At 39.8% G+C, this 19,024-nt stretch overlaps 1 protein-coding gene across 1 annotated transcript in view; it reads left to right on the forward strand.

The window, feature by feature from the left end:
* The window catches only part of LOC144953806 (immunoglobulin superfamily DCC subclass member 4-like), a 336,924-nt gene that overhangs the window by 177,146 nt on the left and 140,754 nt on the right, over positions 1-19,024 (forward strand). The window contains exon 6 of the mRNA XM_078884448.1: positions 15,950-16,105. Coding sequence (XP_078740574.1) covers positions 15,950-16,105 — 156 coding nt within the window. The remainder of the gene's footprint in view (positions 1-15,949; positions 16,106-19,024) is intronic.

Here is a 19,024-nt window from a genome sequence, read left to right on the forward strand (position 1 = left end):
CAAGTGTAAAGTTCATGGGAAGAGACGTGTGAGCATTTGCTATGAAATTATAAATCAACAACGAATGCTCCCCTGTTATTTCTAAATACTAGAATTGTTCAGGTTGCTGCTTCAGTGAAGCTAGCCATTAGATAACAGGTTAATACAAACTCACAATAGGGTTTGATATATACTGTATACATATATATTGTCACTGAGAGCAAAGGCAGATCTCAACATTTGTCTCGACTGACTTTCTTTGGGAAATATTTAGTCTTGATTTGAAATATTTAGATTTACTGGGAGAGAGAGAGAGTCCTAAACCGCCCGGGTGGGTGGGGTTTAGCGAGTGACAATGGACGTAATGGCCCACTACTCAACCTCACTATAACCAAAGCTATTTCAGATTTTCTGTCCGTAAACCTCAATATTTCCTCCAGGAGGCCAGTCAGCGAATATATCAACATCCTCCGTTACTCGCAGTGACAGTATACAAAGCTTGTTATTATATTTAATTAACCTGTTATTAGGTTGTTTATAAATATCTCGGCTTCAGATTAGTGATATCGCACCTTCAGGCTGAATCTTATGCCACGTGCTCTATTAGTAGTGTCTGCACGTCATTCATTGGAAGTATGCTCGAAAAATGTGTTTATCGCCTCTGGCTGTTATCTTGGGTGTGGAATTGTGCGCAATGTGTGGCAATTTCACCTGCAATTTTGCACGTGCGTGCATGTGTAGGAAGGATAACGGGAGTGGTGGCACAATATTTAGCACACTTCGTAATGAACCACACAATTTGAGTTCGATTGCCAGCCACAGCTAACAATAACAACAACAGTAGTGGCAAGTCGTGTAATATTTTGTCCCGAGCCCTCTCGAGGTTGACTCGTGCGTGAACGGGTACCAGGCGTGGTGTGTAAACACTCAGGAGACAAAAGCGGCCAGGCATGTTGCTGGCCACAACACCCCCTCGTGTGCCGTTCAAGCATTAATAGGTGCTCAATTACAGCATTTGCCCCAACGGCCTGTCTGGCTATACGATGGGATCTTCGTCTTTGTAGTTGTACACAAGAGCAAGGTGGGGGGGGGGATGGGTGAAACGATGGTGGTGCTTCTTCTTGGTTCTTTCGGTAAAGTCACGTAGAGTGGAAGTAATAAAATAATAAAAATAAAACAATAAAATAGAATAATTCTCACGACGTTTCGGCCACAGACTCTGTCTTCTCGCCAGACCTGTTCTCCACCTGAGGACGGCTGCTTGCGCTGTGGCCGAAACGTCGTGAGAATTATTTTATTTTATTATGTTTATTTTTATTATTTTATTATTTCCACTCTACGTGACTTTACCGAAAGAACCAAGAAGATGAATCCCTGCAGTCACGAAAGCTTTAAATCGAGATGGTGGAGCTGTTTATGTGCTGCGCTACAATGCGGCGATCTGCTTTTAATTCTCGGCCATGCACATCAGTCTGCAAGTGGAATCTTAAAGCTGTCATGGGCCTCGCCTAGATCAACGTTAGCCTTCAGAGATACCTCCTGTGGTAAACAATGACCAAGTGGCCCTGGTGAAGCACAGGCATGGAGGGCTAGTGCTGGTCACACTACACCCTCGTGTGCCATTGCTAGTAGACGTGAAGGTTAAACAGGCGATTTCTGTGTGTTTATGGCTGTCGATTACCTCACTCTGAAGTATCTTCATGGCAATTGACATTTCAAGGTTTTTGCGACTGCTATCGTTGTTACACCGTCGTTCCACCCCCACGGTGGCGAGATGTTGTCTCCCTCGGCTGATATACAGGCCATGGGTTCGATCCCGAGCCTGACTCTTGCATATTTGGATTTTGCATGTCTCTCTCCCCGTGGTGGCATGGATTTTTCTCTGGGTCCTCCGGGTTTTCCCTCCACATTTAGCAACATGCGTTTTGAGTATTTGGCTGCTATACATTTCCACTTGATAGGCCACTTCATTGAGCTATAATTTGTGGCCAGATGGCTTCAGAAAAAGAGCTTTATAGCTCAGTAGACATTACCTTGAAATATATATTAGTTTAGTTTAATAGTTGTTGCGTTATTGCTTCTATTTTCAAATTCTATTTTTTTCAACTTTTATATCAGCAGGGTGAGCATATGCAGGCTATTTAGAGTATATATTTTTAAGCCTGCAAGTGTACTGTGGATATCACACCATGTTTATATGTATAATGTATACTATTACTTTGTATCAAAACTACAGGTCAGTCAAGATGAGCATTACTTTTTTATATTGATCAACTAAATATATGATAATTACGTGTTGACTCTTTTTATTGTGTAAATGTCTTAATGCTGTAACATACACACTTGCATGTGTTTATGATATACATGTATTTACATGTTCCAACTAAGGTTGAATGCTTTAAAGCATAAGCTCTATCCATTCGTCTGTCTGTCGTCTCTGACATGGGGTTATGATAACTCTTATAAAGATTGTCCAATATGGTTAAAGTTGTGTTTAAAGTTGCGTTGAATTAATAGCTAAAATGTGGCGATAAAATTCGGTGAAAAAAATAACAAGCATTATGGGGTAGGTTTAGTCGGCAAAGGTGAATACGTCATGGGGATATTCTATCAATCACTTTATCTCGCGGCCGTGTCTAGATACCACCAGGACAGTAACGATATAGCTGTAGTCATTACAGATGCCTAATAGAGTTTCACGTAGAACGAAACTCACAAATTTAATTGTGTTTTTTCTTTGCCATTCTGATTTGCATAAACATGAATCACCAGCAAGCTGTCACATTTATTTAATTATATACCTGCCTTTCACGGTGAAAGTAACAACAACATTTGACATAATCAGGCTTAGTATAATATGAATGCTGTTCGCCAACACGTGTCTGTCGTAAATGCAAGTGTAATAATGCATTTACAGACAGGGATATTTGCCAGAATTAGGACCCACTGATAACATACAAACATTTTCATCGAGGAATACCAAAGGGAATATAAATTAAGCATAAGTGGAATGGAAAAATAAAAAAATTAAACATGCACACAAAAATCAAATATAAATTTTAAAGTCCTTTTAATAAAACACGATTTAAAGGGACAAAACTACCAAATTACTTTAGAACACAAATAAGCAGTACAACCGATGTTAACTGCTAAAACGTAATTGCTTGCATATCGTTTTTTATTCTAAATTAACTTTAAGCACTTATTGTGTATCACAGCCATCCATCACTGATAACTATATATATAACGTTGTATTATTACAAAGGGTATTTCCAGTGTTATAGTTTAACAAAACATTTGAAAGCTGTGTGAATGTTTTGTGTACGTAAAATGATGCTTCAAAAATCCAGTGGCAGAATTTAACAGACCGAGGCCAGAATGTTTTTGTCCACAAAATTTACCCCACAGCATATGACCAAATAAACCGCAAAATTACTGCTGGGGAATTCTTCAAATCTTCCACTGCTATTCATCGATATATTTTCAGCAATTCGTAAACAATTTTCGTCTCAGAAGTATTTTTTTTCTTGTTTGCTTATGCCACAAACCACAAAAGTGGGCAATGCCAGAGTGGGGCTGTCCAACAAAAACTCACATTTCTGAAGTAGATCATGCACACAACTCCCTCCTCATCTTCCTTCCAGTTTCTTCCCCTCTCCGTTAAATGCACCGCTCACGATCATTGCCCCTACCGCGGTAGGGCAGGAAGCCCCGATGCCCTCGTTTGATCCTTCATTTTTAGGGTGCATTACCCCGAGCTTGTTACACGTAATCAGCTGTTTTTTCCGTCTTTTTGAAATCCACTTGCATTCTGGGTTCTTTAATGACAATTCAAAATATATATATTTTTAAATGGATCATGCACAGCAGCAGGGATGGTGAAAGCATGACGAACTGTCCACGCATGCATGAGAAAAGTATTCCTTGGAATTAGCAGCGGAAGTTCTACCAATACATGTTATGTCTTCAATGCCAGGAAGCTACTTCATTTTTACAAGAGCCCCCTGGTAAAAGGGCAAGTCTCTTCCTAAGCACGTTTCCACCTCAGATGGAGACGCATTCCATCAGGTGGAACCTGTTTCCTCTGCATTGCACTTCTATCTTCTTGGTTCTTTCGGTAAAGTCACGTAGAAGGGAAGTAGAAGGGAAGTAATAAAATAATAAAAATAAAACATAATAAAATAATATAATACAATAATATAATATAATAATATAATTATTTTAATTTTTATTATTTTATTACTTCCCTTCTATGTGACTTTACCGAAATAACCAAGAAGATGAATCCCTGCAGTCACAAAAGCTTTAAATCGAAATTGCACTTCTAGTTTACGGCTGTGGAAATACCGCTGCCCAGGCTCGTTGACCTCGTGGCACCAAAGCAGTGTGCCCGAATTCCCACACCAGTCCTAGTGTAACGACTCTCGGAGACACGGACATGTGAGGGTTTTCTTTATTGAAGACAAGATCACTTCACAGCGACGACTTTAAGACAGTGACGACTTGAAGACACGTTCCCCAGACAGCGACGACTTTGACTCCCACAGCAGGCCCGAACCTGGCTCCTCGTCCCTTTTTATCCCCAGAGTGGCCATCCCTCCACCCCTGGCCACGCCCCTACTTCTCCAACTCTCTCGCAAGTTCCTGAACCTTCCCGAACATTCCAGATCGTCCCCTTCTCTGTTACCTAGCCTGTTATTACCCTTTGTGACCACCAGTCCCCTATACTTTCTACACCTGTAATTACCACTCGTGACCGCTAGTCCACGCACTGTCTCTACACTAGGATTGGCTGCTGTTTTGTCCAATGAAATGGGCTCTGCCCATTTCATTGGACAAAACCGCATGCTAATCGTAACGTGGATTTTTCAAACGTGACTTTGGCAGAAAGTCGTTATCGAATTTGTTTCTACTGCTATATCTTTCCATCAGCACATATATCTTTCTCAGAGAGTTTATTTTATAAGGGAGAGCTAAGCTACTACGTGACAGAATAACAACAGTCTTAAAATAAGTTAAGACCTTATATTTTCTATGTTCTAAAACACTAATTTGTACACCAGCATTTTGTAAATGTGAGCTTATTTATATTTTTGTTGTTGCAAATTTTACTTTTAAAACAAAAGTAACATTTTATCTCATCCCATCATATATTACGATAATGCAAAAAAATTACATCGGTTTTTGACAAAGTAACCTCTCACAAAATGGAATGTATAATACCATTAATTAAAGTACACAATGGCAAAGCGGTACTTATCTCTTCAGTTCAATTCCCAACCAGTCCTGGCCCTCTCATTCATTAACGCGTCACCAATACGGCATGGGGAGACTTGCACTCAGCAGTGGATTGACAAAGGGTGTAAATTATTTTAGTTTTTTACATTTTCCTTATTTTTATAACTTAAAAAAATCGCACATTTGTGTTTGAGTGTATAACCTCTGTGTGTGAACACATTATCACGTGGAATGAGGCAGCATGTGTGCTGTAAATCAGTGTGACTGGCCACCAATGGCTTCATTTTGTGTGTGTGTAGAGAGGAGGAGCCCAAGAAGCAGCCATGACGATCCCTGTAAATGAAGCTGCTATGCTTCGCGATGCGTGACTGAAACATGTCCGGCTGAAGTAAATATTTCAGGAAAATGTGGCTTCTGCTGCACTCAAGATGCTAATATAATGTGTATTTGCAACCATGCATAAAACTTGTTTGTATATATATACAGTCTATATATAGTTTAAAGTAGAACTGCATAGCCGACTGTCATATCTGCCCGATTTCCACAGTTTACTACGAATTCACAGTTAATATCAAAATGGAATGAAAACGTCAACGTAGCAGTCATATGTTGGTTCCAATTAAGTGTCGCTACGGTGTTAGGGAATGCTTGTGCTTTTGGCTTATAAAGTCTATGTAATGCAGTGCGAAGTGTACCTGCAGAGATTCACGGCACGGTAATGCGATGCGCCGCGTGCATTATGTATGTTACCAATGCACCCTCCGATATGCACTCCAGACATGTGTGTGTGTGTTGTTTTCTGCAGACCATGCATCTCGTTTAATTTGCACGCGTGTAATTTGCACAGTCATGCATTTAATTGCGTAGGCTTCGGAAAATTGTCACGGCCGCAGATGTATGCAACAGTAAGATAGTCTTCATGCAGGTCTTGTCATGTCCTCTCGTCATATAACATGCTCACACATTAGACCTGCTTGTGACATCCTTACTTCATATCATCAGGGTTTGTTTTCTTCCTGTATAAGTACGTGGGAATGTTAAGGCAAACAGTTATGATTCTGCCAGGAGAAATACCGGCCTGATCATGAAGTATGTATGGAATAATATCCATAATTATAGCCCCGATATTTTAAATTTACCTGAAAATGTCAAATGTATTGTACCAAGATTCAATGTAAATTTGAACTTATTCTGTTTACCATGATGATGCTCAAACATAGAATAATGTAATGTTGCATAATTTTATGTTTAAACACTGTTTCTTCCTTCCCTGGTTTAAATTAAGGTACACATACATCGAATTCTTGCCCTTATGTGATGGGGCGTCATCAGCCGTGATCAATTCACTGCTGGATAAAGGCCTCCCCCAATCAATCGCCTTGTGATGTGGCAGACACACTTAGTGTGAACATTGGATGGAAATTACCTGCATCTGCTTGATAATGAGCTCCTTTTATCAGGAAGTTGTCCTATCTGCAACACCTCTCCGCCAAAACTATCGCAGAGCAGAGGAATTCTGCCCTATCTATTATCTCCACTTCAAATCCAATGGCAACCCACGAAACGAGCACGACTGAGACTTGCTGAACTGCAACAAAACCGAGAAATTGTACAATATTTATGATGCACCCTTCTGCTTGGTTCTAGGTATTTAAATAATAAAATATTAAATATAGAGGGGCTCTGTTTCACCATGTAATAATTACACAACATGCAACACCATCGGCCTAAACGCATTCTTGAGCAATTTTATTTCACCACAGTGAAACAAACCCTCCATATTGTATTTCTTACAATCCATAACACATTCCTGCGGAGGGAGCTGGTAGGAACGTTGGGTTGCTCGGTCAATGGCCAGGGTCAACGGCGGCGTGGTGTATTCCGCAAATATGGCCGACTGTGAGGGCGGGCACAAGCCGGCGTGAGTAGGTTAAACATTGAGTTTTATAAGGGCACCACGGGGTGACCAGCCCCTCCTCACCCAGCCCCCACCCAGCCCCACCCTCCCCACCCAGCCCCTCCCCACCCTCCCCACCCAGCCCCTCCCCACCTTCCCCTCCCCACCCAGCCCCACCCTCTCCACCCTCCCCTCCCCACCCAGCCCCTCCCTCCCCACCCAGCCCCTCCCTGCACGACGGACGGACACAATAATCCCCTGTGGGCTGGTGTAACCAGGAGGTTCTTACCAGTGTGAATGCACATATTTACATGTGTAGAATGTTGCTGCACTGCAGGAAAACCGGCAGCATTTGTTTAACAGTTCACTGATAACGAAGGTCATGAAATCAATATCGGTCCAGAGTCTGTCTTCTTAAACACGTGCTGCTGTAAAACGTTGTTTCTTAAGGTCCATAAGCTGATGGACTAACGTGTTTTGCTTGATGAAACATATCCTATTCATTCGTACATTAGTCCGCACGTCGCCATTACTTCCCTCCGTCAAATTATGAAGCTGTTGCACAAGTGACACCGTACTCTGAAGTCTGCCGTCTGGCTTTAGATTTTTTTGTTATTGTTTGCTGCCTTCTATATACCCCATTCGGTGCTTGGATTGATAACCTGCTCTCCGCCATGCCGAAACGCATGCCCAACCTATTGCAACCTCCCCATTCACGATTAAATGTACACCGTTGTTTTAGAGTCTGACTGTGAAGTTGTTTACCATATCATTGCCATGAAATTTTCCGTACGTCCCCCTTATTCGCGAACTTTTCTAGTTGATTAGTCAGAATGTTCCACTCTGATTCAAGCGGTAACACAGGACATTACAGCTGTTGTAAAACTACTCATCTCTTCGCGTTAAAGTTGACCTCTAACCTCTTTCAGGGCGGTGTGTGTAGTCCGTAAAAAAAAGCCCACCCTGTAAACGCGACGGACTTATTTCAGACAGCCCTGTAAAGTTCACAAGAGCTGCAACGTTGTATCCCCAACACTTGCTGTTGAAAATGCTGCTGCGAATTGGCAGTGGACAACCTCGCTGAGTCACATCCTGCTTCTGCACCGCCCACTCGTTTACTTGTTAGCATCGCTCTTGCTCATGCAACCACCAGGTCACGGTTTGAACGCGTTTATACAGCCCTGTGCATATCCTCGCCTTTAAAACAGTGCGGGGATATATCCCTGTCCTGACATCTAATAATATCCGTGTCATTGTAAGAGACTTTTTTTCTGTTGGATCTATCTCTTTAAAATAACCAAGGTGGAGTTGTAGCGCAGAGGTTCGTGCGCTGCCCTTAGAACCGAGCGGCGATTTGACTTAATTCCCTTGCCACCGCTAACATCAGCAGTGAGTGATATCTGAATTGGCCCTGAACGCCCTAACCTGCCCCTTCACATCGACCGGCATGGTGAAGTATGGTCAAGCAAACCCCCTTGATCGACATGGCATCGGGGGGGGGGGGGGGCTTCATCCAGCAGTGGATTGACAAAGGGTTGTAAATATTTTTACAAAACACTAGCCTATTGCCACGGCACAATGAACCGGCCTAGGTATATATTTACATTTGATTAGACTCTAGTTCTGTCCCATGCTATTCAATGTATTGCTCTCGATGCCTACCTCGTGCAGTGAAGTCTCCAGAAAGGAGGAAAATGCCACACTTTTGTGTCATGGCCAAGACGTTTTAAGTCCGGAGTAAAACTACTGCTTACTGTCATCATCAGCTATTGCAGTTTATTACAAAAATAATCAACAACTGTCACATCGAAACCCAAGCAGGAGAAAAACGTGTTGCTATACTTTGCAATGTTTTTCGTCATGAAAATGCCCATCCCTAATCGACGGTGTACATCACATATACACCGTCACACAGATGGGTGCATATGTACGTGGCACATGCACATTGTGTGTAAGCATTTCTGTGGATGAAAATATACACAGAGAAATTCTTACACTTACTGTAATGATGATTATAATGAATATCCACAGCCAATTGTTCAATCATCTGCTGGTTGAACAATCATTTCCTGTGCTTTTCAGTGAAAGGAGTTGTTTGACCATACTTCACCGTACTAGTTGGCGACTCGGGGCTGTCCGGTATTCTGATGCCACTCGCTGCTGATATTAGCCGTGACTGCGAATCGAAAGGTTGCTCGCGTTGTGGTGCAGTGCAATACCAACCACTGCACCACTGGCCCATGCAGATATGCAGTATCTCGAACATACATGTGCCTGTGCATGTTCATACATGCGTTTAACCTTATTTGAAATCTGTGTAATACCAACTGTGCTCATCCTATGGTCTCTACCATGCGCATATGGATTTTTAAAAGCGGGCTTAAGGCTGGTAAAGTACATCCCCATTTTCTGGTTTCTTGTTTGCCTTGGCAAACACTTTGACTATAAAATAAGAAAGCTTTATATTTTTTTACATTGGTTTCTAACTATCAAATATTACACATCTCATCCGTGTAAACAAATTGTGCAGTAATATTCCGATGGTACCCGATATAATGTCGAGTAGAATGATGGCCACATGTACTGCGCATGGTATTGAGCACTTAGTAAACAAAAGCACAATTGATAGATGCGGCGAGCATCTTGCGCCATTACATGGAAATAACATCAGAGAGGACGAATGGGAAATGGCAAGTGCACCTGGATATATGCTGACTGCGCTGCTACAAAGGTCATGTTACAATTGTGTTTCTTATGTTATGAAAAAAAACAAATGCAAATTCCAGGTGGGATACTGCTGCAATACAGTGAGCATTAAAACCCAATTTTCAGCGGAAACAAAAATAGACTCAATTTGCTTGTTGGATTATGCATGTAAATGCCTCGCGTGACATGTAAAAATGTATTCATCAATTTTATGTTTTCATGGTATCATTAGTTTTATTTCAGTGTTTTTTTTTCTGTGCAAGGGGCATACTATTGCACACTGTAATTATGAAAACACAGTCTATTGTAGATTTTATTTGCTATTTTTGTATTTGTATGATATTGTAAATTTCCTTTTTATTGCTTGCTTATTGGCCTTTTTTCAGTTGTTATTCTATTGCGCTACTGGCTTCACGTCACGAGGTGAAGAATCTATTTAGAAATATCCCATGTTAGCGAAGGTCTCGCAGAAGAATATGACAGAACTAATACAGAGTTCCCTTTGATCCGCTTCTTTTATCCACACTAGGGGTCGCTGCATTTTCCTACTTGCCCTTCAAAGCTGTTTTTTGTATTTTACCAAATTAAGTTGGAAAAAATAGGGTGGGCCAAATTTAGGTTTTCTTTATTGATTTGGGTGATTTGAATGCTTTTTTAGCATTATTTTGCTTACATACTATTGTAACATTAAAGTTAATCTCTCACTAGCTCTCTAATGAACTGAACGTGTGATATTATTATGAATTGATACAGATCAAACGTTAATTGATCCTTATTGTTATCAGATAAATTGGAACCAAAAAATGCACATACAGTAAAAACTCTCGCAGCTGAAACCTAATTGGTGCAAAGCCTTTCTGGTTATGGGGGATGTCCAGCAACGTTGCAAATACATTTAACAGAAATGTTAAAGTTAAATTATAACACTTAACACGTTTAATTAACACTTGGTAATTTAATAACAATAAAGTAACTAATGTAATATTTCTAATGCAACAATATTTGAAAAGTTACAACTGTACGGTTTAATTCTATTCACTCAACATGAATTCGAAGTGAAAGGCTTAGGTTCACAAGGTGTGGAAAGCAGAAGAGATATTTTTTACATGCTTGAGTTTATTTGTCATTTGTCAAATAAATATGAAAACAACAGTGTCTGAACAGAGCACGCAGATGACAGAGGTGTTCAATGGCACGGGTTCACCAAAATTCCACACAACCGACAAATATATAGCTTTAAAATTATGAGTGCACAATCACAGCAATAGTATAGAGATTTGCGTAGAACATCAACGCCATCAAAATCTATTGAATGTAGTTGTTGCCAGGCATTGTTGGTGCCGACAATTGTGTCGGTGAGTATTCAATGCTCCTCGTGTTCTTTTATTCTTGTGCCAACGTTTCATCCCATCTGGCCAACAAAGCATTGTCCACATGCACAAGTAATCCAGTAAACTCCGCCTGTTGTTAGTTTGGGTAAATAAAGTTTATACTTGGTACCAGGTAACCGTTGTTGCATTTTGTGTAATGGTGCCAAATCTTTCTTTTGTATTAAAAAAAAAAATCGAGCTCATCTGTCAGTTACTTCAGCAATATATATGGGAGTATTTTTTTTTTATTGCATTTCAAATTAATCTTTGGATTGTCTGTAGGATTGCTCTCCAACACACTGGTGGTGCCCCTGAAGCAAGAATACATTGTCTCCATTATAGTTTTTTTTACATTAGATGGCGTAAATAGAAATGTGTTGTTAAACCCGCTACCACCCGAAACAGCCAATTAGTAAGGTTTGTCAAAAAAAATAAACATGCAAATCAGTTAAGAATTCATCACACCAGTGTGTTCGAGAGTAAACCCACAACATTTACAATTCGAGTATGACATTTTGCCGATAATTACAACCAGCGTCATCAGGCGACAGCCATAATTGTAGAGAAATATTCCTGTAAAGTGTAAAATGTCTAATTTGTTCACGTGATAACTTTATTAATTGGCTGTGCATTGGGTAGAGGAGGGTTTATGACTCACATTTTACTCATGCGATCTGATACAAAATCAATTATGAATCACAATATTGATCACAGAAGCGCACGTGTTGATTTTACACGCGAATTGTATTTATTATGGTGGTCTGAGATAGCGTTTTTCGCTTCCTAATGTTGATAACTCCAGATTTCAAATTTCTGTACAAGATAACACTTAATGGTATACTGATGCAATCTAAATGTATTTTGCCAGGGAGGGTTTTTGTTCTTTACTTTGAGAAACATTTCCAATTTTTTGGTAGCCTTTCTGGCTTACCCTGAAATCGAGCTTACCCTGAATTCTGGCTTACTCAAGTCTGTCTTGAGGGGGGTTTTTCACATTTTCTTAGGTTTTTTCGGTAAAGTCACGTAGGTAAACATTAAAATTAATAAAAAATAAAATAAAATTCACGACGTTTCGGAGGCAACACAAGCTTCCGTCTTCAGGTGGAATCGTCACAGCCACGACAGCTGTATCAAGTAAATGAGAGATTGCAGGAGCTACCACTCCGTTTATATAATGGTTGGAGAGGGGGGAAGGGCCAAGTACAGCACACTTTTTATTCATATGGTAAGGTGAGGCTTAAGAGGGTGAGCCTTTGTTATGGAGAGGTACGGTTTGTGACTCAACCTGTGAAAAGGAGAAAACAACTGAACATGGTAAACCTGTAATAGTTGTCTGTCAAATAAGATTGGCCAAATAAGTGTAGTTAAATCTTTTTTGCATGGTTAATCACATCTTTCCAATGATTACTCAGGGTGTTTCTCAGTTATCATTTCCGGATAGGATTCATGATTTATCAGAGACCTAAATGAACCATGCACCCCCAGTAAGGACTTATGGAATAATTGTCTCGTGAAAATGTTTTAATAACTAGCAGCTTAATTTTTTAAATATATATATAAACTAAATAATAAAACATTAAATGAGATCACTATGTTATACATTGTCATTGCATATTTAAAATTGGAAGTAATTTTACACAAACAGAAGCACACTATTACTTATCACATGACTGGAATGCATCCACACATTGGCCATGATGTATTCAATGGTGTCATTGATGCAAAGGCAGTGTCTATTTGCAAAGCAATTACCATGTGACAGATTGCACAGTGCCATAGACTGCCATTTAGGTTCTGCATCTTTTCTGGGATTCCAGAGAATACAAATTAAATTGGAGAGCTCTTCAAATTGTGCCGTATCAGCAAGGGTTACCTCAAAGGTAACGCTTCCTATTTTAATCACAAGAGTTTTTTTATATATAAAAGAGAAAATCCTGAAATATAACGTTTATGTAAAAATTTGTATAGCTCCTTACGATTCTGGGAGAAAAAAAAAGCAACCTAATAAACATCAAATATTATTTTATGATTTCCCTTCTACGTGACTTCACCGAAAGAACCAAGAATATCAAATATCATTATACCTGGCCTTTATAGACTATGAAAATGAATTGGACTCACTGCATAATGATGTTGTCATCCAAGCTCTCACAAACTGAAGCCTAAATAAAAAAACACATATATAGACGAAACTCATGAAAAAAATGGAACAGCTACATTGAAATTCCACGAGGAAAGTAAATCAAATGCTTATTAGAAGAGAAGTTAGATGAGGAGACGCACTTTTACAAACTTATTCATAGCAACGGAATATACTTTCCAAAAAGTTGGATTTGAGAAGTGAAGTAATTAATGCCAATGGAAATAATATTAACTATTTAAGATTTACTGAAGACAGTTATAATGACCAATTGAAAGTCAACTGCAAGGAAATGATAGAGGAGTGTAGTAAAGAAGGCAGGACAGTGGGGTTCAAGATGAATATGAGCAAAATAAAAGTAATGTAAACAAGATTACGTTTTAAGGTTACATCGCGTAAATGTTAATTTATCGTAAACCCACCTCCACCCGACAGCCAATTGCTAAGGTTTACGTGACAAACCTTACTACTCATTGGCTGTGTCGGGTGGCAGTAGGTTTACGACAAATTGACAGTTACGTGATTTAAACCAACAAAAACGTACTCATGAATAATGTTGGTTGTGAAAGCCTAAGTTTTAAATTCATGTACAACAAGTTTGCTAAGCAGCTGAAGACGTCTGTCAGGGGAACACAACTGGAACACACATCAGAGTATGTTTTGAAAGGGGAGCTGTTGAAGGCAGATCAGGATCAAAATGATGAAATATCTCAGTCGATGAGAGCATGTTGGAGTTTAGTGGATAGAGAATGGCTGAAGGTGGCGGTTATGAAAATAACAACCCGTAGATTCACCAGTGTGCGTAACAATTTAGTTTTGGGGATTGAGGATTATTTCCCACAAAAAATGTAAGCTTACAGCATTGGCATACGAATAGCATATTACTTCATATACTATATTCTTGGTTCTTTCAGTAAAGTCACGTAGAATGGAATCGTGACTTTACCGAAAGAACCAAGAATATGAATCCCTGCAGTCACGAAAGCTTTAAATCAAAACTTCATATACTGTTTACTATTTATTTTTATATTACTAGGTAAGGCCAACTGAGCTATATAGCTCTTTTTCAGAAGCGACTTGGCTACAAATGATAGCTCAACAAAGTGGCTTATCGTGTGGTCATTTATAGTAGCCAAATACTCGCAGAAAAGCCATGCGTTGATGATTCTCTGGAGATGTCAGAGCGCAGTTATGGGAATTTAACTTTTGAGGATTAAGTCTTGTAAACTGTCCGAGGTGCACGTAGGCTATCATGCTAGCAAACAATTATACGAATATGCTATGAACCATTTAGAAGATAAAACATGCATTACAATGTTATTAAAGTCATATTCATGAATGTTGGTGATCCAGTTTTTAAGGTATTTAAAAAGTGGCCTTTATTATTATTAAAGAACAGAGATGCACACGTTTGACAAAAAATGTATTTTCTGACCCCGAGACCCCATTCATGGCTGCTGTAATTGAAAAATAATAAAAGCTCCAAGTTGGGGTAGACGTCTTTGAATCACTTTTGAAATGCAGAACAGGGCATCAGAGCAAACCAGCTGGATAAGATTTCAATGGAAGTGTCATCTTGGCAAAGAGGTCATGCAGGAATAGAAAAATGAAATGAAAGATTTGATCTCCAAGCTGCCTCTGTTGTAGTTAATGATAAAGCAATTTCTGTGCATGCCAGACAATGTAGTATATAATGGATAATGCTGTTCATTAAATGAGCAGGCCCTCTAGCAGCCTATTCACTCATGGGATATTGCAAAAGGGGCCCTATATATGCATATAAATCACAGCTTCAATAACATGCCTAGACAGGGTTTAAAGACATTATCCATGCTCCCATACACCTGATAAACTGACAGGCTTAACTGCCTAATAATATCTGACATTTATAAAAGTGTGGTGGCTCATAAAATTTAAATGGTTATAAAGGGCATTGCTAATTCAGTCTTTTGTAATGTACCATTAATCTGTTTAAGGACTACAAAAACAATAATTTCAGCCAAAATTATTTTGCCCTTTTTATCCAGGAAATCTAATCCATTGAAGCAATATAACATTGATATTGAAATAGTAATATTATACAGCCATACATAAGCACAACGTTGCATATGTTTTACTGTAACGTGTCTTTTTTCATCTTTAATTATTAATCTGTTAATTATAAATGGGGTAATTAACATTTCAAATGCAATTCCAGAATACGAAAATAAGTTTTCATAAATTTAATAAAAAATATTGTAATTTCAAATGTATGGGGTAATGACCTAAGTTTGCTTGCATTAAGTGCTAAATGGGAATTAGTATGCTAAACACAGAGCAAGATTTGATGTGACCATGTATTATTTGATTGCGCCTCCAGAATGTCACAGCTCACAGATGACATTTCACACCGCGGCGCGGGATGCGCGCCGTTAATAGATTTCCGTGCAGAAAGACATCTTTATTCCACTTTCTGCGACCATTAATGCTGCCACTGAAGACATTCCTTATAACGTGTCCTGGAAAGGACCTGCAGTGACCCTTGGGGGTCCATCTCATTGCACAGATGTTGAGTAGGGCTGATGTAAAGCGTGCCCCTGAAGATGCCTTTGGCGTGGCTGTACGTGTGCGCTGCCGCAGATAACAAGCCGATCGCTCTGGACATTGTGCCACTGGGGATTTACAGCCTGGTTATACGGCGCGTCGAGATTCACCACGCTGGCGTGTACGTGTGTCGTGCCAACAAACTGGGGGAGCGCAAGTTCGTGTCGGCCGCCGCTCAGCTCACCGTCTACGGTAAACGGCACGCGCATGCCACGGATAAAAATAAAAAAGGCCCGACGCTGCATCTAATTTCACGTGTTCCCCGTTTTAATACTTCGTCTCTGAGTTTTGACTGGCAACGCAATTCCGCGTAGCTGTTGGCCTGCAACAAACATTGGTTTTTGTGTGTTTTGAAACTTTTGACATGCCTTCTGCTTAATAAGTAACATCACCAGTGGGTAATTACTGGTGCTGGGATTATTTTGGTATGCATTTTTTTTTACTTTTAAAACTCATTCTCCAAAACAAATTCAATGCAGTGAGGAGGAGGAGAGAGAGAGGAGTTTTAGTGGGGAATGGATTGGTCGCTATTGAACTGAATACGATTTTTGAACAAAAATGTCTCCACTCTTCACTCATCCCCCAGTGACCACCATTAAAGCACATGGACAAGCAACTGTGTTTTATGTAGCCAACAAATAACTCACATTTAGGTCATTTCATCTTTGTTTGTAACGCAGACACGTGGCATACGGATATGTTAATGTTAGAGGGCTGGAGATTTTAAATCTACCGATTCCTTGCCTTCATTGCATTGATTGAATATCCCATGGCATTTTTTCCATTACAGTCCATAATGTGCATCTTTATCAAGAAAGCATGCCTGTGTTAACCACATTTCCCAGTGGCAGGTGTGACAGCAGGCTTACAAATAAGATTGCCTTGCATTAATGGAAGTGCCTTTAATGATAGTGATGTGAAACTGTAACAATGTAGCGTTTTTAAAACGCCATTTTTGATTTTTTTTTTAGAATATCCAAAACGTCTCACATGTTTTTTTAAAATATTTCTGGGTCACATTGCTGAGGTTTTCTAAGAGTTTATATTCTACAAAACATTTAGACTGAAAAAAAATACCATTTAATAGTTATTGATGTTTATTTTCTCTATATATCTATAAAATATATTCATAATAATCGCATATGTTTTGCTGTGCACTTTGGTTCCTGTAAAGATAATGTCCTATGTGAAAATGTACCATAAGTATAACTAGACAAAGCTCGAGTCATGTTAACGTCACTTAGAAACATGCTTTTCGAGTATTTGGTTGTTATCAATTTCCACATGATAAGCCACTTCATTGATCTATCATTTGTGGCCAGGTCGCTTCTGAAAAATATCTATATAGCTCAGTTGGCCTTTCCTGGTAAAAAAAAAAAAGTTTAGTTTATATTCCTGGGTTATTTTATGCTCAGTCTCTTTGGAAACATATCCAAATATGAGACGTAATTTTTTGCATTCCATTGGGATTTACCAATGACGGTGGTGCAGATGGTGAGTGGAGTGGTGGTGCAGTGGCCACCTCACTTTGCTATGAGCATGGTGACCTGAGATTGATTCCCATCCACGGTTAATAATAGTGGTAAGTGATATCGTTACTGGTCCCGAGACCCACCATTCACCAACTCACACTGACCAGTATGGTTAAGTATGGTCAAACAATCCACTTGACCGACATGGCATGGGGAGGCTTTAATAATAATTTTATAATGATGATTTCAAATTCTAATGCGAACAATATGTACTCGCTCTTAAAGAGAGAGAACAACTTGGAAGCGTTAGAAACCAGAGACAAGTGAGAAAGGCAGCAGCCAGTTGATGAGCAGTTGCCAATTTCCCTCTCAAGCTCTGCGGTCCTCTATATGGTAAGATGTTTTTAGCCAATTAACGAGTGTTTATGCATGTGGGAGAACACTGGAGTGTCTAGAGAAAAGCCACAAATGTGAGCGGGCAACGCTCTGTGAATACAGATGGAACAGATGGAGATCAGTCCACATTTTGTTGTTCGGTCTCCTGCTGCCGGCCAGGGTATGGTACTACGACACCCACGGGAAAGGAGTTTTACAACATTTGTGTGGTGAAACACCAACCCTCGCCTCCGCAGTGCTGGACTACAAACGTGTGCAACCATAGCCTGCTTGAACTAACAAATGGTTACAACATATTATGAATGCAATATTAACAGTATCCAACCAGGACTGGATTTCATTAATTTTGCCCCTGGGACACCAAAGAATAACCCATACCATTCCACCCCCCACCCTCTAACCCTCTCACACATACAGACACATTCACACCAAAATCTCCAACCGTCATTGCTAAAACACGTAACCACGCAAATACCAAACACCCATACTATATCCATTTTGCAATCAACATTATGCTACAAGCATTGGCTAGCTGCACACTGTTGTACGAGGCACATACATGTCTGTTGCCCTTAACCACGTAAAATACATGGAATATGCCAAGTTAGACTTGACTTGAATTCAACTCACCTCCCAAGCAAGACACACGTTGCGATAGTTATAACTTGTGAATCTGATTGGAGGAAAACCACTGGGAAGCCCTCGCTTGGACAAGATCACGCAGAGAGATGTGAGATGATATTTCTGAAGGAATAATTGATTGAGAAACCTGCCTGCGGAAGGTTTAGGAATGAACACAATCAAGTTTTGTATAAGTTGTGCATCTCAATTTCATTTACATCAGAGGTGGAAAAAAGTACTGGGTAGCATGTGACAACAGGACAGTGGTCACCACGATGGACAAGAACATCTGTGCCTGGGATTTGAATAGTTCAAGCATAGCCATTGGTCAAGTACTTACAATGATAGGCGAGGACGCTCTTGGCTGTTTTCGTTGTGGGGAGATGAATAAACGGTGAAGTGACGTAAGGGAAGGAGCAGTCCAAGAAAATTCCCTCCAAGCAATCACATATTCAATTAACTAATAGGAAGATTAGGGGAACCCATTTTCCAGCCTTTTTCTCAACCTGGTATCTCTATGGAGTTAATGCAATTAGTATCACTTTGTTGGTCGTCATCAGTTAAGTGTGGCGATATTAAATGCGGAGATACAATGGGAATATTTTGAACTTCTTTTGCACTG

The sequence above is a fragment of the Lampetra fluviatilis genome, chromosome 3 (assembly GCF_964198595.1).
Source record: "Lampetra fluviatilis chromosome 3, kcLamFluv1.1, whole genome shotgun sequence".
NCBI lineage: Eukaryota > Metazoa > Chordata > Hyperoartia > Petromyzontiformes > Petromyzontidae > Lampetra > Lampetra fluviatilis.